Genomic DNA, 25,405 nt, shown 5'->3' with positions numbered 1-25,405 from the left:
CATAGATTGAATTGTGTCCTCCAAAAATATGTGTCAACTTGGTTAGGTTATGATTCCCAGTACTGTATGACTGTCTACCACTTTGTCATCTCATGTGATTTCCCCATGTGTTGTAAATCCTATCACTATGATGTAATCAGACGGATTAGTGGCAGTTATATTAACGAGATCTACAAGATTAGATAGTGTCTTAAGCCAGTCTCTTTTAAGATATAGGAGAGAGAAGGAAGAGACAAGGGGACCTCATACCATCAAGAAAGCAGCACCGGGAGAAGAGCGTGTCCTCTGGACCTGAGGTTCCTGAGCTGAGACGCTCCCAGACCAAGGGAAGACTGATGACAAGGACCTTCCTCCAGAGCTGATAGAGAGACAAAGACTTTCCCTGGAGCCGGCGCCCTTAATTCAGACTTCTAGCCTACTGGACTATGAGAGAATAAACTTCTCTTTGTTAAAGCCATCCACTTGCGGTATTTCTGTTACAGCAGCACTAGGTGACCAGAACAGCTTATGATCAAGAACCAAAGGTACTGAAGGAAGAGGTCCATGCCGCACTGAAGGCACTGACGGAAAACAAGGCTCCGAGAATTGACGGAATACCAGTTGAGATGCTTCAACAAACAGATGCAGCACTGGAGGTGCTTGATCACTGGCTGACAGCCTGGTAGTCAAGTTTCTCCACTGTAATGTTACTCTCCCCCCTTCCATACCGTAAGCTTTGGAAGGAAGTCGCTCTGCACAGCCCCCACCTAAGGAGTAAGGGAGTTATGCTCTGCCTCTTTGAGGGTGGAAAATTACTAATTATTTGGAATTCTTCGGCACTGGGTTTTTTTTTCTATACCAGAGATTTGTCTCTTCTCCCTCATTTATTTACTTACTCACTTATTTATATCATGTGGACTCATGGACGCTATGAATCGGAATCAACTCGACGGCAGTGGGTTTGGTTTTTTTGGTTTGGACTCATGGATATTATTTTATATTTTGGGTTATAATCCAGTAATTATTTATTTTGTTGCTCAAATTGTTCCATTGTTGGCCACTGTGTTCTTTGACATGATCCCATCATTGTGGGGGTAAAAACAGCATTTATTTTCAAGACTTATTTTATCAAAGTAATATGTGTACAGTGTAAAATGTCAAAGAGATTTATAAAACTTAAAATGAAAGACAATAGTCATGTTTCCAACTCTGTCACTTTCATCTCTTCGCAACAGTACGCTGTACTGCCAGGTTCTGGCTTTCCAACTTTAAAACTCCATCACTAATACCTATTACAGAATTCTCATACCCCAACACATACCCACCTCAACACACACACTCACTTCCATTTTTAGGGGTTATGATTGTGATTTGGTAAATATGTAAAATGGCTGGGCCAACACTACGCTTAACGGTCTTCCTTTTCCTTCTCATACGGCTTTGTCTCCTGGGTTAGCAACTGCCTTAGTCATCTAGTGCTGCTATAACAGAAATACCACATGTGGGTGGCTTTAACAAAGAGAAGTTTGTTCTTTCACAGTCCAGTAGGCTAGAAGTCTGAATCAGGGCACTGGCTCCAGGGGAAGGTTTTTTCTCTCTGTTGGCTCCAGAGAAAGGTCCATGTCATCAGTCTTCCCTTGGTCTAGGAGCTTCTCTGCACAGGAACCGCAGGTCCAAAGTACACGCTCTGCTCCCAGCACTGCTTTATTGGTGGCATGAGGCCCCCGTGCCTCTCTGCTCATGTCTCTCTTTTATATCTCAGAAGAGATTGGCTTAAGACACCATCTCATCTCACAGGTCTCATCAATGTAACTGCAGCTAATTCATCTCATTACATTGCACTAATAGGATTTACAACACAAAGGGAAATCACATCAGGTGACAAAATGGTAGACAATCATACAATACTGGGAGTCATGACCTAGTCAAGTTGACAGACGTTTTTGGAGGACACAATTTAATCAACGGCAGCAGTCCTCTCATTTTCTTCACTTGCCAAGTTTTCTATGTATCTATCCCTGACTCTTCCCCGAGACTTTCAGCAGCACAGCTCCTGAACAGCGCGGGCAGACAGGGAATCATTTACTCTGGGAGATGTCGCCCTTAGATCACCCAGCCCCTTCTACCTGGCTTCGTGGCTGCTTTCCTCCTGAGCAGATGGATTCTGTGCCTGCCTTCCTGGATTACTCTCTTTCGGTAGCAGATAGCCTCCATGGGCTTCCTGAGAAAGGTGCTTACGGGTGAACGTTCATGTCTGAGAATGTCTTTAGTCCACCTCCATACATGAGGGCAGTTCAGCTGGGTATAGAATTCTAGGCTGAAAAATCATTCTTTTTCACAATTTTGAGCTCAAAGACTTGTCATCTCCAAAGCTGTTGCTGAAAACTCCAATTGTAGTTTGATTCCTGATTCTTTGTTAATCTCTAAAACCATTTATGGTATTTTCACCTCCTATGTTCTGAAACTTAAAAATATGCCCTGAAGTAGGCTCTTTGAACCTATAAATTCAAGTGTTTCAGTTCTGAGATGTCTTCTTAATTCTTAGGCTATTTCTTCTTCCTGTTTACAGGGTTCTTGCTTTCTATAATTCCTGCTAAGCGGATTTTGGCTAACTCATTCTTTTTTCTCATTCTCTGAATACTCCATTTTCACACCATCCTAATTATACTTCATGTATACATTATCTTCCCTTTCTCTGAGGACAACAGTTTTAGTTTCCGTCCATTCCCTGCATCATCTCTTCTTTCTCCTGGTTCCTTTTTTCTGCTTTTTCTTTTTCATCTATTCTTCTATGTTAAAAGCCCTTCTCAAACACCTTATGATTCTTAGTTGCTCATTGCTACTTAAGAGTTAACTTCATAACAAGCTAAGATTTGAGAGCACACACAGGCTGGTCGAGGGATGGCTTCATCATCAGGTCATGGGCTGGACAATTGACATTCTGCTGGGGACCTCCCCCCACCCAGTTTCAGTGGCTTTGGTCTGGCTCTCCAGAAAGAAGCACCCCAATGCCTTCCTGGACAGTAAAATCTTGGGCCACTGAGGTCTGGGAGCTGAGGGGGCAGGAGGTACAGATGGCTGCTCAGGGGAGGGTCCACAAACAGATCCCCATTTTTAGCCCCTGCCTCACCCACGGTTGGCTAGGCCTGGTGCCCCGAGTCAGTGGCCTCTCTGGGTCAACTTCTCCAGGCCAGGGAAAGAACCCCAATCTTCCTCTAGCGAGGTCAGCTGAGGTAGGGGAGAGTCCTGGTTGATTTGACCCCCACAGGCTTCCAACCCATTCTCTTGTTCACAACCCCATCCTTCGCCCTCCCTGTCAGTGGTGCCAAGGTCCCAGTTCTCACAGGTCCACACAGTTCTGCTTCCTTTGGCAGGGTCCCAGCAGCACCAAGCCCAAGGCAGCCGTGTCCCTGAGCAGACAGTCTTTGTTTGAGAAGGCGGTGCGGCAGCCTCATGGGACATCTGGTCACCATGCCTGCCCATCCGTTTTCTGCTCCAACCAGCCAGGGTTGTGTCTACAGCTCAGGCTGGGGCTGAGCTTTGGGGATGGATGGGCATACCCCGGTCCTTGTCACACGGCCACAGCTGACACCAGAGCAAAGGGCCCTCAGTAAGCACCAGCTGAGGGGGAGGCACAGTGGCCACCCCTCCAGCTCCACCCTGGGGTCAGTGCAGACACGGGTCCCACAGCCCTCAGGGCAGCCAAGGGGTCAGAGCTCTTGAGGAGGCCTGTCCACTTATGCCACATGCTAAGGCTGGCCCACAGAACAGGGTCTTTTGGTGGTGGCTAAGTCTGACACAGCACCCCAACCTTATGCACCTCTCTGTTCCATCAGGTCCCAAGAATCCAAAGTCACCCCACTTCTGAAGGTCCTCAAGAGGGACATACCACCTCTAGGGGCCCAGAACCCAGCAATCAAAGTGTTAGGGTCTGGAGTGGCCTGAGGCACTACCTGAGGGAGGCTCCGGAAACCTTCACTAGTGGGGTCTCCTAGGAGGGGAACTCAGGTCTAGGCAGGTGACCCTGGATGAAGCCACCTCAGCTGAGCAGACCAGCAGTGGTCCAAGGCCAGCTCTAAGCCTCGGTGGCACCTCTCTAGCCCAGGAGCCCACGCCCTGCCCTGGGCAACCCAAGGGCTGGGGGAGGGGTATTTCATCTCATCTTGATGTCAGTCCTCTGGGGAGGGGGCAGGCAGTACCTTGTTGAGCTCCTCAATCCTTCGGATCAGGTACGGGTTGCTAGAGGAGTTCTCGAAGTAGACATAGTCTGTAAACAGTCACAGAGAAGGCGTCACCAGTGTGCCAGACCACAGAACCCAGTGCCCCCTCTTGCTTCCCCAAGAGGAGAGGACCTCATAGGCCCTGCAGCTGGGGAAGCTGCCTGTGTGAGGCTGATGCCCATTTAGGCTGTTCCAGGGGCTGGGGTCCAGCAGGGGGTAACACAGGCATTGTCCCAATGCCACAGAGCGCACGTCCTGGGAGCAGAGAGCATGTCCTGAGGAAGGGACAAAGCCAGATGGGGGCCAGGGAGGCAGTGAGAGGGTGGTAACTTGGGGCAGGGCAGCCGTACCTCATAGGATCCCGCCGCGTGTATCCCAATGTCAGCGCCCTCCAGTTGGTCCCTTGGGGAGGCAGGGGTACCCCAGCACAACCCTGCCTGGGACTCCCTGAGACCCTGCATGAGACCCTGTGGCTAACTTGCCATGCGACACATGCTGGCCCAGAAGGGGAGCAGCTGGGCAGGGGGATTCTGGAGCCCAAGAGCTGTGTGGCCGGGGCTGCTGGAGACAGGACCCCAAGAGCAGGTGGGCCCCCAGGGAGGCACTGTCACCACAGGTGCCAGAGAGACCTTAGCACACCTAGGGGCCCCCTGTTATGCTCCCACAAGAGCACCCTCCAGCACCACCTGTGCCCACCACAGCACCCCTTCACGTGCCTCCAAAACGATAAAGGCCCTGCCCGCCAGCAGATGGGCACAGGAAGGACCGCCCCATCCCAGCACTGGAAGGTGGGAGCAGTGGGCTCCCTTTGTGTGCCGAGGACCAAATGGCAGGGCAGTGTGGAGGGTTGGCACAGGACATGTCGGGTGGACGAGTGTGTGGGAGAGCACGCACGTAGGCAACGGACAAGTCTGGAGTCCACAGCATGCTGCCCCAAGACAAGCCTGGGGGGTTGGCCATAGACAACACCCAAAGACAGGCTAGGATCCCCGGCTGGAGCGACCCACAGCAGGAAGGCAGCGTGGCCTGCCAGGACAGGAAAGGTCAAAATGGCATCTCTGTACCAGGAGGCTCATCGTAGCCGGACACAGCCCAAGGGCTTCACAAATGGGAACTGGCTCAGCAAACTACAGCAAGACCAGCCCAAGGAAGCTCACCCGCCACGTCCACAGGAGCACACCTGTGCCACCTGGGTTCTGTGGGAGGGGGTGCAGAATCATCTCCCTCCTGTGGTCGGCACACACCTGTGAGCACCTGATCCCCCCGGCTTCCTGTGCAGCACCAAAGACATGGATGATCAGATACCAATCCCCAAATAAGACAGTGAGGCCGAAACCACAGCTGCTGCAGGCCACACGGGGCTGAGGAGCACGCACAGCCTCAAGACTATGGAGGAAGAAAGGCCTGTAGGAAGAGACCGCCATGGGCACGGGGCTTCTCTTTAGGGTGAGGGAATGTCCTGCACTTAAGCTAGGGTGGTGCCTGTACAACTTCGTAAAAATACTAAAACTCATTGAATTGTATGCTCAAAACAGGTGACTATCTCAACATGGTCACTTAAAAGGATTCTCAAGTCAATAACCTTTCACTTTAAAAAACTAAATAAAGAGCAAATTAAATGCAAAATAATCATTCATAACTGCCAAAAACTGGAAACAAGCCAAGCGTCCCTCAGGTGAGAAATGGATGGACAAGCTGGCGGCCACCTGCCCGGGACCCAACGGAAGACTCTGTGCAGTCATGCGGCGTGACACCTGCTGACGCACCACAGACAACCCTTGGTACCACGTCAGGAGGCGGCCAGACACAAAAGCCGAGGCGCAAAATTCTCAGTATCTCAAAAAGGAAAACTAACGGAGCAAAACAGCTGAACGTTGCTGGGATGCAGGGGGTGACCACAAAGGGAGTGGGGGACTTTGAGGGTGATAACCTGTTCCATATCGTGACTGTGGTAGTAGCCACACAACTGTATAAAGTGGAAAAAACTTTTTTTTTTATACACTTGCTAAAATCCACAGAATTGTACACTTAAAAGCGGTGAGTTTTAGCTTACACCCCTTTTAAGTGCACAGTCCTGTGAATTATTCTTTAATAGAAGAAATGGAAAAATAAACCAGGGCAAGAAAGGAAATAATAAAGAGCAGAAATCAATGAAAGTAAAAGGAGAAAACAAGAAAATAAAAAAAAAGCTGATTTTTAAAAAGATCAATGAACCAATAAATTTCTAGCCAGACTAGTAAAAACCAAAAAGAGAAGTCACAAAGCAGCAATATCAGGAGTAGAAGAGGGAACATCACTACAAATTCTAGATGTGAAAAGGGTGATAACAGAGGACTAGGAAGAGCTGTATCAAACCCAACAACTTAGATAAAATGGACCAATTCCTTGAAAGAAAAGCTACCAACACTCCCTCAGAAGATAAGGAAGAAATATAACTTTACACCTATTAGATAAATTAATTCATAGATAAAAATCTTCCCACAGAAAAAGCTTCAGGCCCAATGGCTTCACTGAATTCTACCAAACGTTTAAGGAAGAAATGACTAACACCAAGCCTACACCACCTTTTCTAGAAACAGAAAAGGAAAGAGACTCCCCAACTACAGGAGGCCCTCATTATCCTGACACCAAAACCAAAGATATGACAGAGGAATCCACAGACCAATTACCCCTCATGAATATGCTGTTATTATTTTTAGTTGTCACTGAGTCAGTTCCAACTCAAAGTGACGTTACGTATAACAGAACGAAACGTTTCCTGGTCTGTGTCATCTTCGTGATCGCCGGTATGTTTGAGTCCATTGCTGCCACTACTGTGTCAGTCCATCTCATGGAGAGTTTCCCTCATTTTTGTTAGCCTTCTACCAAACACGATGTCCTTTTCTAACAATTAGTCTTTTCTGATGTGTTCAAGGTAAGGAGGTCTCACCATTCTCACTTTTAAGGAACATTCTGGTTGTTATTCCTTCTAAGAATGACTTGTTCATTTTTTTGGCAGTCCATAGCACATTCAACATTCTCCTTGACCACCACAGTTCAAACACATCATTTCTTCTTCTGTATTCTTTTTTCACTGTTCAAAATCGCATGCATATAAGGTGAATGAAAAGACCATGGCTTGGGTCAGACTTAGTTCATCAAAGTGACATCTTTGCTCTTAAAGAGGACTTTTGCAGCATATTTGCCCAAAGCAATACATCGTTTGACTTCTTGACCGCTACTTCCATGGATATTGACTGTTGACCCAAGTAGAATAAAATCGTTGACAACTTCAGTTTTTTCTCCATTTATCATTATGTTGTTTATCAGTCCAGTTGTGAGGATTTTTGTTTTCTTCACATTCATGTGTAATACACACTGAAAACTCCTGAAGTCATCATGAACACAGATGTAAAAATCATCAATAAAACATTAGCAAATGGAAGCCATCAATATATAAAAAGGACAACACATCTCAGAAAACCAGCTTCTGTTAAATCGATTCTGACTCACGTCAGCTGGGATGATCTGGTATCCAAGGGTGGCCTGAAAATCAATGTAACGTATTAACAGAAAAACCCCATGACCGTCTCAGTAAATACAAGGTAAGGATTTGAGAAAATTAAACACTCATTCCTGATAAAAACTCTTAAGCTACCAAGGAATTAAAGGGAGCTTCCTCAACCTGATAAAGGCATCTATAAAAATCCCACAGCTAATATCACACTTAATGGTGAAACAAAATGCTTTTCCTCAGATCAGGAGCAAAGAGAAGACAGCCACACTCACCACTTCCATTCTTCACACTGGAAGTCTTAGCCAATGCAATGAAGAGAAAAAAAATAAATACAAAGCATACAGGCTGGGAAGGAAGAAATACAACTTTCTATTTGCAGATGACGTAATTACCTAGGTAGAAGTCCCTAGAGAGTATACCAAAAAGCTAGTAAGACTAGTAAATGAAGAGCTTAGCAAGCTCATAGGACAAAAAGGTAAATATATAAAAACTGCATATTTATATATACTACTAATCAACACTGGCAGCCCTGATGGCGTAGTGGTTAAAAGCTTAGCTGTTAATCAAAAGGTTGGCAGTTTGAATCTACCAGCCACTCCTCGGAAACCCTGTGGGGCAGTTCTACTGTCATACGGGGTTGCTACGAGTTGGAATCAACTCCACGGCAACGGGTTTGGGTTTTTGGTTAAGGAACACTCAGAAGCCCCAGTGGCACAGTGGTTAAGAGCTTGGCTGCTAACCAAAAGGTCAGCAGTTCAAATCCACCAGTTGCTCCCTGGAAACTCTATGGGGGCAGCTCTACTCTGTCATATAAGGCCACTATGAGTCAGAATTGAGTCGAAGGCAACAGGTTTGGTCTTTTTTTTTTTTTTTCGTTTAACGAACACTCAAAGGAGCCGTGGTGGCACAGTGGTTAAGCACCTGGCTGCTAACTGAAAGGTCTGCGGTTTGAGCTTACCAAGAGCTCTGCAGGAGAAAGATGTGGTAGTCTGCTTCCGTAAAGATTACAGCCTTGGAAACCCTATGGGTCACTTCTGCTCTGTCCTACAGGGTTGCTAGGAGTCAGACTTGACAGCAACAGGTTTGGAGCAAACACTTGGATATTGAAATTTTAAAAAGTACCATTTACAATAATACCAAGAAACGTTGAATACTTAAATATAAATTTAACATGTGCAAAAATCTATATGCTGAAAACCACAAAACACTGTTGAGAAAAACAATGAAGCCTAGATAAATGGTGATATATAAAGTATACCATGGATTAGAACACAGGTTGGCAAACTTTTTCTGTAAAGGACCACGTAGTAAATATTTTAGGCTTTGTAGGCTGAGGTTAAATCAAGGATATTATGTAAGTTACTAATTTATCAAGAGACAAATTTTCACAAATGTTTACTAACGAAATTTAGAACAACAATTGAGTACAATTTTCCACAATACAGGTGAACTTACGAATTATTTTTGGGGGAATAACATTTTGTTATTCACCATACCTAATCGGTCTGTATGCTGAGCAAATAATCCCAGAAGCCAGACTCTATGAAGAAGAACGGGGCATCAGGATTGGAGGAAGACTCATTAACAACCTGCGGTATCCAGATGACACAACCTTGCTTGCTGAAAGTGAGGAGGACTTGAAGCCCTTACTAATGAAGATCAAAGACCACAGCCTTCAGTATGGATTGCACCTCAACATAAAGAAAACAAAAATCCTCACAACTGGGCCATTGAGCAACATCATGAAAAACGGAGAAAAGATTGAAGTTGTCAAGGATTTCATTTTACTTGGATCCACAATCAACACTCATGGAAGCAGCAGTCGAGAAATCAAAAGACGCATTGCACTGGATAAATTGACTGCAAAGGCCTCTTTAAAGTGTGGAAAAGCAAAGATGTCACCTTGAGAACTGAGGTGTGCCTGATCCAAGCCATGGTGTTTTCAATTGCTTCATATGCATGTGAAAGCTGGAAAATAAATAAGGAAGACCAAAGAATTGATGCCTTTGAATTGTGCCGCTGGAGAAGAAAACGGACTGCCAAAAGAATGAACAAATCTGTCTTGGAAAAAGTACAACCAGAATGCTCCTCAGAAGCAAGGATGGCGAAACTGCGTCTTACATACTTTGGACATATTATCAGGAGGGATCAGTCAGTCCCTGGAGAAGGACACCATGCTTGGTAAAGTTCAGGGTCAGCAAAAAAGACGAAGACCCTCAACCAGGTGGACTGACACAGTGGCTGCAACAATGGGCTCAAACACAGCAACAATTGTGAGGATGGCACAGGACCAGGCAGTATTCTGCTCTGTTGTGTATAGGGTTGCTCTGAGTTGGAACTGACTCAATGGCACCTAACAACAACAACAGTTTGTTTAACTGGGGCTCAGAGTTAGTGTTCCCTGTCATGAAAATCCACCACAAATGTTCACCTGTTAATGCTGATCTGCGATGAGGCCTTACATGATCATCTTTAAATATCTTTCCACAGACCAAACAAAAAACCAAACCTGTTGCCATCAAGTCGATTACGACTCATAGCGACCCTACAGGACAGAGTAGAACTGCCCCATAGCTTCCAAGGAGCGCCTGGCGGATTCGAACTGCCAACTTTTTGGTTAGCAGCCATAGCACTTAACCACCATACCACCAGGGCTTCCTTCCACAGACAGGTGCTGCCAAACACCGATGCTAACCCACAAGCATATAACTGAGCATACTAATCACCTGGAAGGCGTTTACTCAACTCTAGCAGGTTCTTCTCTAGACAGTTTCTTTTCAGCACATGCGCAGTAATGGATTAACGCGGCAAATCTGGCTTGTCTATGCCCTGCATGCTCCAAAGCAAGGCTTGGTCTTTGACCTGCTCCTTTGAGCTGACCTCTGAGCCCTTGGAATGTCCTGCCTGAAAAGTGTCTTCACCTTGGGGCCCTGGGCCACACCAGATAGTCTACAGTGCCAATATAATTTACGGTGGGGGCCTTGGGTCACCAGGTATCAGCTTGACCTCTGAAGGGTCTGGAGACTAAAATTAGCCTTGTAGGCAGTCAGCCACATCTATATGACCGACCCCCAAGAAAAGCTCTGGACACCAAGGTGCAGGTAGGTTTCCCTGGTTGGCAATACTCCCTGCGTGTTGTCACCCATCGTTGCTAGAATTAACCACACTGGGAGAGGACACCTGGAAGCTCACGCATGGCTGGTTTCTCCTGGACTCAGCCCCATGCACCTCTTCCCTTTGCTGACATGAGTCTGTATTCTTTTGCCATAATCAACTGGACCATGAGTATTAACAGCTTTTCTGAGTTCTGTGAGTCTTTCTAGGGAATGATGGAGCCTGAGAGTGGCCTTGGGAATCCCCAAACAGCAGCACATCAGTAAAGTGTCGATCAATCACTTTAAAGGAAGGTTAGGTGGAAGTTCCTCAACTCCACAGTTAGATGAATTTTGAAATATACGCTGTCTGTACTTGAATCGAGGTCCAAAAAAGGATAGCTAAACTGTAGCTTGAGTTCAGAAAATACGCTCGTAGCAATCTTGTGTGGCAATGGAGACCTCGCTTCTTGTTTTAACTTTTGACAGTAAGGAAACTATATAAAGCGGCTTGACACTATTTGTGATTTGAACGTTAGTTGTCATCACAATGACTCAGCACACTGTAAGTCTGGCCTTGTAATTTTAGGGTGACTTAAGAAATATAATCAACTCTCCAGCAAAAGTGATTTTCCAAAGTCACTCAGCACGCAACGGTGGTGGCTGAGGGTGGGTCTTCTCCTTCCAGAAAAGTTCAATTTTAAGCCCTGAACTCAAAAAATCACATTAAAACTTTACTAATGCTTAAGCCATCAAACTGCTGCATGGTAGAATAAGTCAATATATCCAGCTTCAATTTCTGACAAAAATCATAAAACTGGTAATGCTTAAGTTCATGAGAGCAAATGAGGTTTACTGTTGACACTACTTATTCAGTAACACATGACAGATTCAAGTATTTCCTGCAAAGTACCTGCTGATGAATAATACAATTAATAATGATAGGTTCTAACCCTCTTACGTTTTCATGAGTTTTGTAAATCTGTCGAATAAAGTCTTTTTCTGCTCCATGCGTTTTATCACCATCAGTTGTAACACATCTTAGCAGGTTCCACTTCAGGTTGGTTAGTGTTCTCCCATCTCTTTGGAAATAGTCCTACCTGTGGTTCTTCCCCAAAGACTATTCATAGTGGCTCATTCTTCAGTAACTTCGAAGCTCAGTACTGATGCTTCCAATACACAACTGAACAGTATCAGTTAACGTCTGCTCACTCAATGAGAGCCAAAGAAAGCCACTCAAAACCATTTACCTTGCTTTTTAAACTATTACTGTTGCTCCCAATGTCCTCAACTCTTCAAGAAACTCTTCTCTCCGAAAGGCTAACTGTCTTACACAAGTCTATTTTCTCTGGACACATTTCTTTGTTGGTCACAATCAAAACACGATTTAATTACCTCAATGTGGGTAAATGGCTTTCCTTGCTGGGCTAATAAAGGAGTCACTAGGAAACTTACCTTGACTGCAGCCTCATTTTCATTTTTTGTTTTTGTGAAGAAATTCTGTGATGAGATATTCCATTTAAACTTCCTTACTTTTTCTTACCGTTATTTTCCTATGAGTTGAAAACACTGTGATGAGTGCATAATCTGGTGATATCATACAGTGTATTCCTCCAGTGAAGTTAGTGTCAGCGAATAATAAACGATGCTTGACATCTCACTCAGTATCAAAATGATCCGCAGCCCACTGAGACTTAAGAGCGCAACACTCAGGATAAACTAAGTGCAGTCCACGTGCACAATGGGCTAGTGTTCAGACATAAAGAGAAACTAAGTTCTGATACATGCCACAATGTGAATGAACCTTGAAAACATGATGCCAAGTGAAATAAGTCAGACACAACAGGACAAATACTGCATGACCCCGCTTCTATGAAGTATCTACAACTGGTGATGGTTGTACAACACTGTGAATATACTAAATGCCATGGAAATCGTGAACTCCAAGATGGATAAAATGGCAAAATTTATGTTATATACATTCTACCACCAAAAGAGTACAACATTCCAAGTCTACTATTTCCCTTCCTGTTTGGACATGATGGTTATACACTGATAATAAAAAATAAAGAAAACGTCCAGGCACGGCGATGCACGTGGCACTCGAGATGTGGACGCATCTTCACTGTGTCGGTACGACATGCCCTGCCCTGAGCAGCAACATGTGACGAGGGCGCCACGTGCAATCTCTCACAACTAGTGGGCTCCGCCACTATAGCTGGAGAGCGGCCACAGACCACATGCTGACCATATAGCGAGGCTGGGTTCCAATACAACTTTTACTGTTGGCCACCAATTCATGGTGACCCCGTGCACAGTGCACCAACGTGCTGCCTGTCCTGGGCCATCCCGTGACTGGCTGCAGACTGGGCTGCTGTGATCCAGAGGGTTTTCGCCGGCTGATATTTGGAAGTAGGTCACCAGGCGTTTCTTCCTAGTCTGCCTTAGTCTGGAAGCTCCACTGAAACCTGTTCAGCATCACAGCAACACGTACGCCCCCACTGACAGGCAGGTGGTGGTTGTTCTTGAGGAGCACTGGCCAAGAACCGACCACAGATGTCCCACACAGATGGCCACTGAAATTCGAATTTCATATAATTTTCATGTCTCATGACTACTATTCTTCTTTTGACTCTTTTCTCAGCCACTGAAAAATGTAAAAATCATTCTTAGTTCATGAGTCACATAAGAACAGGCAATGGGCTGCAGTGTGCCAATTCCTGGGTCAGAAGACTCATGTTGATGTCAATTCTCCCCCAAATTGACCTATACTATGATTTCAAAACAATCCCAACCAAAATCCCACTAGGTTCGTTTTGTAGAAATAGATAAGTCATTTCTAAAATCTATACGGGAAAGCCAAGAAACTGGAATAGCCAAAACAATTTTGAAAAAGAAGTACAAAATCGGAGGACTCATAGTACCTGATTTCAAGACTTGACTAGAGAGCTACACTCATCAGAGTGTGCTGGCATAAGTAGGCACAGGGACCAGCGGGACAGAATGGAAACGGCAAACAGAACCACAAACGTAAGAGGAGCTGATTTCTGACAATTTGGTGAGAAAAGGGCTGGGACAACTGGATGTTATCTATATCACACTGTGTATAAAAATTAACTTGAATAGATCAAAAACTTAGAAGTAAAACACAAAACTATAAAAACTCTAAAATGAAATCGGAGAAAATCCTTGTGACCTTGGGTTACGTAGACGGACAAATTATAAAAGCCACAATCTGAGAGAAAAATTCGCAAAACACATTCTGATAAAGGACTGGGATCCAGAATATAAAATGAACTCTCACAGCTCAACAAGAAGAAAACGCAGAACCCAATTTAAGAAATGGGCAAAACATTTAAACAGACACTTCACCAGAGAAAATATATGGACGGAAATAAACACATGAAAAGATTCCCCACATCATTTGTCATTACCCGTTGCCGTCGAGTTGATTCCAACTTGTAGTACCTTACAGAGCAAGGCAGAACTGCCCCAAAGGGTTTCCAAGGCTGTAATCTTTATGGAAGCAGACTCCCACATATTTCTCTCATGGAGCCACTGGTGGGTTTGAACCATCAACCTTTCAGTTAGTAACCAAGCGGTTTAACCACTGTGCCACCACAGCACCTTCATTAGTTATTAGGGAGGTGCAAAGGAAAACCCCAATGAAATGCTCTTACACACCTGTTAGAGTGAGTAAAAAACAGGAAAACAAAAACCTGACAATACTAAGTGCGGACGAGGATGTGGAGCACACGGAACTCTCAGAAACTGCTCTGGGAATACAAAATGATACAGCCGTTCTAGGAAACAATTTGGCAGTTTCTTAAAAGTTAAATATACATTTCCCGCTCGACCTAGTGAGCCCACTCCTGGGTATTTTTTAACCCAAAAGAAATAAAAGCACACGCTCATACAAAAATCTGAGCATAAATGTTCACAGCAGCTTTACTTGCCATCACCGTCAGCCGGTGAGTACGCTGAGGCTTTCCACACGTGGAATACCATACCACGCAGCAGAACCGGCACACGCAACAACAGGGGCCAATCTCACATATGTTTTCTGTGAAGGAAGCCAGGCTCAAGGGGCTGCACACCGTGTGATTCCACAACACGGCATCCAGGAAAAGATGAAACTGTAGGGACAGAAAGCAGATGCGGAGTTGCTGACGCTCAGGGGGCTGATTACAAATGGGCCCAAGGGGACATTGGAAACACCCTGAAGACGGTGGTTTACACAACAGAGTACACGCAGAAGGGCGAGCTTTAAAAAAAAAAAAAAAAAAATTTTTTTTTTTTTTTTAGTGTGTAAACTATACTTCAATAGACCTGACCTTAAAAAATGTTCATATGCAGATGTTGACACAGTGAGAGAAACCTGTGAGAGCCGGACCACTAAGGCACTGCTTTGTTTCTTGTTTTTCTGGGTCTCTCAAGTTTTCCACCTTTGACAGGATATAGTCTTACCACTTTTCTATCACTGCTAGTGGAAAATATTTCAGTTTTCCTTCTCTAACAGGTTTCTGCCTTACACAGGTTCCAGTTTTTGCAGGTTTTACTGGACACAGATGGGTAGATACAGGCACAGACAGACGGACAGACAGATATGAAGCGAGAAGGAGAGGAGACTGGGAGACATCATGGACAAAGCACGTGTGACTCAGGTAGAGAAAAGGTGGGTTCCAGAGACCATGTGCACCCAACCAGCCTAAGCCATGCCTCGGGCACGCCGCTGACACCCACAGCCCACCACAGGCTGCCTTCTTGATCCTGCCACAGGAGTCTCCTCCCCAGCCCCCAGCACATGGGGACCCTGAGTGGAGCTCTGTCCCATTTGTTAGAATCCTGGTAGGGCCAACGCCCTCCAGCTCCCCTGAGGCCCAGGGTAGGGAGGTGGTGGGATGGGGAGCACAGGACCTGGAGCCGGCCTTGGACCAGCAGGAGCTCCCTTGGTCACCCTCAGCCAGGTCTGCCAAAGTCAGAGGCAGAAGACATGAACCAGGACACACAGGTTGACAATCTGTTTTCACACTTGGGGGCAGGACCAACAGGGACAGAAGCAGTCCTCAGAAGGCCCCAGGACCCCTGCCCCTCCAGCTGGCTCCTAGGGCAGACCCTGCCCAAACCAGGCCCAGTGCCTCCCTCTGCCCCTGAGCCCTGGCGAGGGTCAGCAGCCAGCCTGGGGGACACAACCTCCCTGTAACCCCAGGGCTGCAGATTGAGGGCAGGCTGCCAGGCAATGAGAACTTCAGATACACACAAGTAACTTTCGTGTAAGTGCGTCCCAAATGCTGCAGGTTATCCTGGATTTTTCCCTGCTAAATCTGGCCACTTTCCACAAGCCCAGGAGCCTGGCCCATCCGCTGTGCTGGGCTCAGCCCCTGAGCGGCCAGTGCCTCCCCTGTGTCCCTCCCAAGGCACACTTAGTCCACCGCCCACATCGGCTTCCCCCAACCCTCAACAACGGCACGGCCACACAACACACCCAGCCTGGTGAGACGGCCAAATAAAGCTCTGATTCCACACTGCTGGCACGCCAAGGCCAAGAAAGGGGTGAAGGTGGGAGAGTGGGGAGAACTCCTGCCAGGGGCACCCTGCATGGGAGAGGTGCAAACACAGAACCCACCAGAGCTGAGATCCTTGAATCTGTCCAACCACCTCCCACCCCATCACCACAGAGAACAGGGGTCTGGGTTAGGCCCGTTGTCTGGAGCTGGGTGGGGTGCCCCAGCTGTGCTGTGCCCAGGGCAGGCCTTTAGAGGGTCTGGGAGAAACAGGACCTCAGCAGCCCTCACAGCCTCCCACACCCTGAGTCAGTGAGACAAGGAAGCAACCCCACAGGGGTGCCCGCCACCCAGCACAGCTCCCCAATTCACATATCCCACCTGGCACAAGGGTACCCCACTGGGCCCCCAGGAGCACAGTGATGGCCACCTCGCTGCCCACACAGAAATCTAGGCAGAGTCCCAATCTCCCTGGCACTGCTCAGATGGTAGAGGGTGGTAGACTCTCAGGAGGTGACCAGGCAGCTGTGTAGACCACCTTGCACAGCCCCGAGGCATGGGGGCGGGTCACTGCCTTCTGGAGGTTGCTAGAGATGGATATGCATGGACACTGTGGAGGAGCCTCCCAACGCAGCCAGCTGTGCTCTCTGCAACCACCCAGTGACGGGGGCTTGACCGCCAGTCTCCTGGGCCCACGGGGACGGGGAGATGGGCAGGCACAGCCTCGAGCTTTAGGAGGAGCAGCGGGCACAGGGCCTCAAGGGCTCACAGGGTTAAGCGCTGAGCAGGGTTAAGCAGGATCGGCTTCCCAGGGAGAAGATCATCCCCTTAGGATAGTCGTTAACAGCTGGGGGGCTCCAGGGCAGTCCCCATCAGGGAAGTGTGCAGAATGCACCCCAACAACACTTACATACTGATGCCCCGCCTCGTCCTCCCAGCCCCTCGGCCGTCTGCATGCACTGGCCTGGTCCCAGCACACCTGGCTGCTGCTAAGGGGCCCCTGAGGCTGCCCAGAGCAGCCCCCCGAAGACAGAGAAAACCAGGACAGGGAGAGGAACGAGGCCCCACAAGAATGGTGCAGGAAGACGTACAAAGATCCTTCTCAGAAGACCATGTTCTTGAGAGAAGGCACCAGGGTATCACAGATTGGGGTGAAGGGGGGCTCCTTCCGAGGAGCGGGCACAACCTGGGGAGGAGGGAGGTTGCTTTGGACCATTTACTCCAAATGCCTCAAAAATCTCTCATTACCTTTCTTCTTTTCTTTAATCCAAGAACTTAATGGCCAAATTCTTCTCTCAAAAACAGAGAGATGGCCCAAAGCAGGCTAGCCCTCTTTGGAGGGGTCCTTCACCAAATTCCTGCCCTAGGTCAGCCTATGGTGTCGGCAGGGCCCCAGCCCCAGCCCAGATGCCCTGGGGGAGAGGGGAGAGACCGGAGAGCAGCCTGTCACCTGGCGGAGCAGCACTGGAGACCACCGTATGACTCGGCCACAAGGGGCAGCGGATGTGAACAGTGAGAAGGAAAAGCAGCCCAGAAAACAAAAAAAAGCCGCGATGGAGATTAATAAAAAGCAGAAGCGCCGAATGCCAGCTCGTGCTGTAGGGCAGCTTACGGGTACCGTCCCTGTTCTCCTACTTTTGAAATATTATCTGACATCTCTGTACTCAATTTACAGAGAGAAACAATGTCCCAGTCACCCCATGGTCCACCTCAGCCCGAGGCTAGCTTCAGAAGCCCTAACTGGGTACCTCAGGAGGGGCGGCCACCATCCACGGCTGCCTGCTCACCCCACACGGACAGGCCACCGACAGAGGGCCTCTGTCCCTGCAACCAGCGCTAGCCTCCCCAGGAAGAAGCAGGCCCTATTCCTGCCCAGGCTGACCCACTTCAGCCAGCCAGTCGGTTGGCACAACGCCGGCACCCACGCCCTCATCCCTGCCCAGACCATCATGGCAGATAAAACACAGGAGACCAGAGAGCTGGAATTCCTGACGCACTTGAATAATCCTTGGTATAAGTATGTCCCATGCAATATTAGGGCCATACTTATACTAAATAAGTTGTTCGCTGTATACCAGAAATTCAAATTTAACTGAATGTCCTGTATTTTTACTTGCGAAACCTGGCGCTTCTGCGTGGAGGTCCCTGCCTTTGGAAAAGGCTGATTTCTTAGAGTCTGGGTGGAGGCGCCAGGAGCAGGACCCTCCCCAGCTCGGTCCCCCATGGGCCACTACACCAGGTGACACTATAAGCCCCAAGAGAGCCCTACTCCGGGAAAGAGGGACAAGTCTCCCCTCTTCTGGGGGCTAGGAAATCCAGACAGCCCCTCCCCAAGCCAGCAGTCCCGGGACACAAAGCCGACCAGGCTGTGCAGGGACCCACAACAGCACCTTGGGGCCCAGTCCACAAGCATGGTTCTCTGGGAGCTGCCAAGCAGGCTCGGGAGGGATCAGCAGTTTTGGAGTGCCATTTGAACGTGGGGCAGTGACAAGGCGGACCTCAGGGCACCCTTGGGTGTGGGACAACCACTGGACTGACTCGGGGGGCTCCTGGGAGGGTAGGGTATGGGACCCAGGCCCCTCATCCAGGCCCTGAGGGCCACAGGGCCTTCATCAGGCTTCAGCCGGACACCCCAGGGGCCTGGCATGGCCACCGAGAGTGAGGCACAGCACATCTGTGGCACCATAGCATCCTGAGGGCATGGCCGGGGCGCAGTGCTCCATATTAAGGGATAGGAACCCTAACCTACCGGCTTTGTCGTCTACAAATAAAGGGAAAAAAAAGCCCCTTACTCAGGGAGGGCCCAATCATCTCATGGCTGGGGGATCCACGCCCACCCCCATGGCACTGCCCGGTCACTCTGCAAGCCCACACCAGGTGCTAGGCCAGGGTCAGACATAGGGATGGGAGGCCCCAACCAGGACTTGCTGGGAAACCTGTGCTGTATCCTAACCAGGGCTGGGTCCCTACAACCTGGGTAAGTGAGGGTCGGGCAGGCCTCCCTGGAAGAGGTCTCCCTAGAGGTGAGAAAGGTCCGCACACAACCAGACACAGCAGGAGGGCAGACAGAGCTCTCGTACAAGTGGGGGAAACTGAGGCCTGGGGGGGCCTGAGGTGTGGACCAGGTTGGGCTGACCTGAGAGGCCACATTCTGCAGGTGGCCTCTCCAGCTGGCCTGGGTGGGGGCACATCCCATGGACCCACACTGTGAAGCCTGCACAGGGCCAACTCCCCTAGGCTGTCCGTTCCAGGGCCTTCTGCACCCTGGAAGCACCAGCGCCACCACAGCCCCAGGCCAAAGGGCCGGCCCTCGGCGAGCCGTAGGGCCAGCTCAGGCCACGAGGGCTGTAGAAGCTGCAGGGCAGGGGCTCTGGGCCAGGGGCACCTGCTCAGTGGTGAAGGGGGCCAGCATCCAACGGCCCTGGGGTGACCTCACGGCCCTGATTCCACCCTCTCCAGCCCAGCACAAGGGAATCCGAACCCGGCCTCTGCCCTGGCCTTCCACCCCCAGCCACCATGTCATTCATTCACTCAACAAGGAGACCTTAAATCAGGGGCTAGAGACTGGGAACCTGAGCTGCTGAGAAGACCACTCTGCAGAAGGCAGCCTGGGCCCTGTGAGTGGAATGGAAATTGAGCCCAGGACCATTGGGCAGCTGGTAGTACTGGCAGGGCCCAATGGGCTCTGGGGCACGACAAGTGGAGCTACCCCAGAGGAGGGAGAGGGGCACCTGCAGGGGCAGTGAGGAGCTGGTCAGGACACAGGAGGACCCCAGCTGGTGGGGAGTAAGGGAGCCACAAATGGTGCTCCCCCAAAGCCACGCATTCAGGGGCAATGGCACCCATCTCTGGGGGGTGGTGCGGCTGGTGGGAGGGTACCTGCTCTGGTGACACACAGCACCTCTCCAGGGAGAAGACAGATGGGGGTGAGGACGGCAGGCCAGCAACCAGCCCAAGGTCAGAGCCCGCCTGGCTGGACCAGGGGGACCCCCAAACGCCTGTCTCTGCCAGAGTCACCAGCAGCAGAGCCATCGCGAAAGGGAGAAAGCGTCCTGGGCACCCAGGGTCAGAGTGACCAGGTGGGGGCAGGCCAGTGGGGGGCAGTGAGGACAGACGGAACATCCCCTTTTCACCCCCCACCCCAGCACTGCCTAGGCCTGACACACCTCCACAGCAGGGCACCACACCCAGCCCCTCACAGTGAGGAGGCTGAGGGACTGGGGGGTGGAGAGCTGCAGGTCTGGGGGTGATGCTGTACCCGAGGGTCCAAGCAGGGAAGAGCATGGGCCTGAGCATGGCTACTCAGTTCCCTGTAAAAGAGTGAGCAGAGGAACCCCCAGGATCCCACAGAGCCCCTACAACCGAGGGCAAGGCCAGGCTAGGGACCTCCTGGCACTGAACCACAGGACAGGCAGATCTGGGGGCTGTACCCCCTGACCCTGTGCCCATTCCCCAATCCTTGCAAAGTGTCTCCATGACGGGCTAGCGTTAGTGGGAGCCAGGGAAAAGTTTGGGGCAACTCAGAGACAAGCTCTGGGTGACCGCGTGCTATGACGGCTCTGCAAGGGGACACTGCTGTGGGGCCCCCACGCAAGCACGCAGCCCAAGCAACTCTGGGTGTCCCGGGGGCCACTCTATGCTGTGCCAGGGGCTCCGAGGGAGGAATGCTGGCCTTGGGGCGCATGAGCACCCTATCCCTCGAGAGGGACCTGTTCCCATCCCAGCATATGGGCCAACCCGCACAGCCCCAGGGGGACCCCAAAACTCCTGCTCCCAGGGTGCCTACGAGGAGCCTCCAAGGCCACGTGCTCCAGAGGGGCTCCACAGCCCCTGGCCCCAGGCCCCAGGCCCCAGCTGAAGCCCCTGGACCCAGGTGCCTCCGGAGATGCCCCGCCACCAGCCCGCGCCTCCGCGCGCCTCCTCCGCAGGGGCCCCACAGACCACCCACTCGGCCCCCAACAGGTGGGCAGAGCCCCCGCCTCCCGCCGGCTCAGCGCGCCGCCCGGCCTCCGGGGGCCATTTCGGGCCGGGGCGACATGCCGGGGCGACGCGCGCGAGGGCCAGGCCACTCCGAAGAGAAGATGGAGGGGCAGGGCAGGGGTGCCGGGCGCCGGGGGGCGGGCGTTGGGGTGCCGGGCGTTCGGGTGCCGGGCGGCGGGGTGCGGCCGGCGGGCCTGCGTGGGGGAGGGGCGGGGTGGCGCCGGGGTCCCCGGCGGGCGGGGTGGGGGGCCGAGGCGGGGGCCGGCATCGGGGCGCAGGGCCGGGGCGGCGGCGGGGGCGCGGGGGCGCGGGCGGCGCGGGGATAAAGGCGGCGGCGGGCCCGGGCGCGGCCTTACCTCCGACCCTGTACATGTTGGCGGCCATGTCCGCGCCGGCGGCGGCGGGAGGCCGGCGGGCGGGCGGGCGGGCGGGCGGGAGGCGGGAGGCGGGCGGGCGGCCGGGAAATGGAGGCTCGGTGCGGGGGCGCGGGCGGGGGCCGCGGGCGGTTTAAAGGGGCCGCGCTGTGCCGCCGCCGCCGCCGCCGCCGCCACCGCCGCCGCCGCCGCCGCCGAGGCCGCGCAGGGACGGGAGGCCGGCGCGGGCGGGAGAGGAAGAGGAGGAGCGGCCGGCGGCGGCGCGGCGCGGGGAGGGGCCTCGGGCGCCACCGCCCACCGCGCGGGCCGTTATCCGACCCCGCGCGCCGCGCCCCCGCCCCTCAGCCGGCGCCCCCACCCCTCGCCCGGCGCCCCCGCCCCTCGCCCGGCGCCCCCACCCCTCAGCCGGCTCCCCCGCCTCTCAGCCGGCTCCCCCACCTCTCATGCCGGGCCCCTGCCCCTCAGCCGGCGCCCCCACCTCTCAACCGGCTCCCCCACCTCTCATCCCGGGCCCCCACCCCTCAGCCGGCTCCCCCACCTCTCATCCCGGGCCCCCGCCCCTCAGCCGGCGCCCCCACCTCTCAGCCGGTGTCCCCACCCCTCAGGCTGCTTCCCGTTCCTGTGCCCTGTGGTGTTCCCTGGACATCCTAGACGGCCAGCAGCCCCATCTTAATGTGGACAGTGCCTGACTGTCTTGGGCCTCTGTTTCCTCTTCTGTCAGGCCCCCCGGTGGGCTTGTTCTGAGGGTCCAGGGCAGTTAGCTTGGGCCTCTGGCGCAGCATAATAAGGGGTAAATGTTAGCGGTGAGGATACTGCCTCTCACTCACTCCACAGATCCCAGCTGAGGGCTCCCTGTCTCAGGAGCAGGGAATAGCAGTGGGTAAGGCCCTGAGGTCACTCTCCAGAAGGCCCTGCCTGAGGCCAGGGTCCAGCAGCCTCACCTGTGGAAGGCCTCATTGACTCACGAGGGCCAAAGTGGGGCTGGGAGGTGTGACGCCCAGTGAACAGGGAAGGCAGGAGAGTCCAGGCCAGGAGAGACGATCCCACTGTCCACAGAGAGGCACCCAGCTTTTGCCCCAAGGCTGGTCACAATTTGTAACCGTGTATTTGTTTTTGTGCTTACTTGCTAAGGTTTGGGGAGAATAGAGAATCCCGTGGCCCAGATACCACCAGCAGTGAGAAGCATGAGATGGCCAAGGCAGCAGCTCAGACTGGGCGAGTCCCAGCCCGGACCAGCATCAGCGTCAGAGAGGGATAAAGAGAGTTAGGAGTGGCTCCAGGTGGGCAGCTGGAGCAACAAGTGTTATTACCCCATTCACCCAGCTGTGTGAGGGCTTTGGGAGCAGGAACATCCTTATGGGACATCCAATGGAGGCCTTGGGGCGGCGGGGGTACTCAGGAGGGAGCTGGTTCAGGAAGGGATGGGAGGGACATGGTCAAGGGCCGTGGTCGTGCTAAGATCCCAAGGACAGAGCGGGGATGAGAAGGGGCCTGGGGCAGAGCGCTGAGGGCCCCCACCACGGAAAGTTCTGTACAGAAGGAGCCAGTGAGGTGCGAAGGGAGCCAGAGTGGGCTGGAATGACAGCCAGGAAGGGGTTCCCAAGGAGGGAGCTGGTCAAAGCATCATGTGCCATGGAGTGGCCAGGCAAACCAGAAAGGGGAACACCACAGTGAGCAATGGGGCTTCATCGATGCCTTGGCTACAAGGGCTGTCTTGGTGGCTCGAGGGGGCCAGACTGGACCCAGTCAGGGGGGGCTAGTAGGGATTGCAGGACAACCAGTTCTCCAAGAAGCATAGCTGGAAGGACAGTGGCGGGGGGAGAGGGACCCTTCCTTTCAGATACCAGGGTCGAGGTTACGTTTGGTTGTGATGGAAGGGACTAGAAAAGAAAGAGAAGCTTAGGTGCAGGAGAAGGCCAGTTGCCTCCCAACTCCTGAGGACCCCATGTGCGTCAGAGTAGAGATGAGCACCACAGGGTTTTCAAGTCTGTTACCTCTCAGAAGCGGATCGCCAGGCCTTTCCTCAACTCTGGGTGGACTCGAACCTCCAACCTTTCAGTTGGTAGGTCAGTGCATTCGCCATTTGCACAACCCAGGGACTTCACAGAAGGGGACGATAATATATAGGCAAAGTTTCCAAAACCAGTGAAAGAAGGAGTCGTCCCCTCTAGTCAGCAAAGCTGCAGCATAAAATGTCTTTCCCCTAACACCTAACAAAGTAATCAAAAGTCAGGACTAGCAAAAAAAGCGTCCAGGTGAGCTAGCGGCACAGAGGAGCAACTCATGCCATGAATGTCCAGGTGAGCTATTGGCACAGAGGAGCAACTCATGCCATGAACGAAAGGTGAGCTATTGGCACAGAGGAGCAACTCATGCCATGAACGAAAGGTGAGCTATTGGCACAGAGGAGCAACTCATGCCATGAATGTCCAGGTGAGCTATTGGCACAGAGGAGCAACTCATGCCATGAATGTCCAGGTGAGCTACTGGCACAGAGGACAACTCATGCCATGAACGAAAGGTGCCGAAGACACAGAAGATTCTAGCAAGGATTGGGAAAGTGGCTCTGGCTATGTCAGAGACTGAACTGTGTCCCTCAAAAATATGCGTCCTAAGCCCTAAACTCTATGCCTGTGGTTTGCATGAGAAAGCTGGACGATGAATATGGAAGACCGAAGAATTGACCCCTTTGAGTTGTGGTGTTGGGAAAGAATATTGAACATACATACCATGGACTGCCAAAAGAACAAACAAATCTGTCTTGGAAAAAGTATGACCCGAATACTCCTTAGAAGCAGGGATGGCGAGACTATGTCTCACATCATGCTTGATAAAAAGGAGGGTCAGTGAAAAGAGGAAGGCCCTCAATGAGATGGGCTGACACAGTGGCTGCAACAATTGGCTGAAGCTTAACAATGATGGTGAGGATGGCACAGGATTGGGCAGTGTTTCGTTCTGTTGTACATAGGGTCACTATGAGTTGGAACCAACTTGATGGCACCTAACAACAACAACATGCCTGTGATGATAATCCCATTTGGGAATGGGTTGTATTTCTTATGTTAATCAGGATTAGTGTAGTGTGTATTTTGAGTTAATCTCTTGAGATCTAAAAGAGGTTAAACAAGCATGTGAAAAGTGGAGATGGGAGAAGAGAGATGCCAAGCTACATGAAGACTGCCCAGGAGCAGAAGCTCAGAAGAGACAAGGACCTTCCTTCAGAGTTGACAGAGAAAGACTTCTCCTAGAGCCAGTACCCTGAATTCAAACTTCTAGCCTTCTAAACTGTGAGAAAATAAACTTCTGTTTGTTAAAGTTATTCATCTTTCTGTTATAATAGCAGTAGATAAGTAAGAATTTGGTTCCAGGAGAGTAGGGTGCCACTCTGATACCTAAAATGTGGAAGCGGTTTCAGAATTGAGTAATGGGTAGAGGCTGGAAAAGTTTTAACGTGACTGATAGTAAAAGCCTAGGTTGCCTTTAAGAGACCGTTGGTAGAATTATGGACATGAAAGGCAATTCTGGTGAGGGCTCGGCAGGAAGTGAGAAGAGCTATAGAGAAAGTCCCTATGAATTAGATGATACATATGGCACCAGCAACAGAATTTTGATGGAAATGTGAATGTTAAGTGTGCTTCTGATGAGGCTTTAAAAGAAAATGATGAGCATATGATGGACAATGGGGGAAGGGTGATGATTTTTATGCAGTGGCAAAGAATTTGTCTGAATTATATTCAAATGTTTGTTGGAAGGTAGAACT

At 50.9% G+C, this 25,405-nt stretch overlaps 1 protein-coding gene across 1 annotated transcript in view; it reads right to left on the bottom strand.

Annotated features, from left to right (window-relative positions):
* The window catches only part of MTA1 (metastasis associated 1), a 50,669-nt gene extending 28,977 nt beyond the window's left edge, over positions 1 to 21,692 (bottom strand). The window contains exons 1-2 of the mRNA XM_049899391.1: positions 21,628 to 21,692; positions 4,179 to 4,246 (exon numbers count right to left, since the gene is read on the bottom strand). Of these exons, the coding sequence (XP_049755348.1) occupies positions 4,179 to 4,246; positions 21,628 to 21,655 (96 nt within the window). The 5' untranslated portion in view covers positions 21,656 to 21,692. The remainder of the gene's footprint in view (positions 1 to 4,178; positions 4,247 to 21,627) is intronic.
* Between the last annotated feature and the right edge of the window lie 3,713 nt (positions 21,693 to 25,405).

Source organism: Elephas maximus, chromosome 10 (genome assembly GCF_024166365.1).
Source record: "Elephas maximus indicus isolate mEleMax1 chromosome 10, mEleMax1 primary haplotype, whole genome shotgun sequence".
NCBI classification, from domain to species: domain Eukaryota; kingdom Metazoa; phylum Chordata; class Mammalia; order Proboscidea; family Elephantidae; genus Elephas; species Elephas maximus.
Note: the sequence above shows the minus strand (reverse complement) of the source record. Positions and strands in the feature narration are given on the sequence as shown.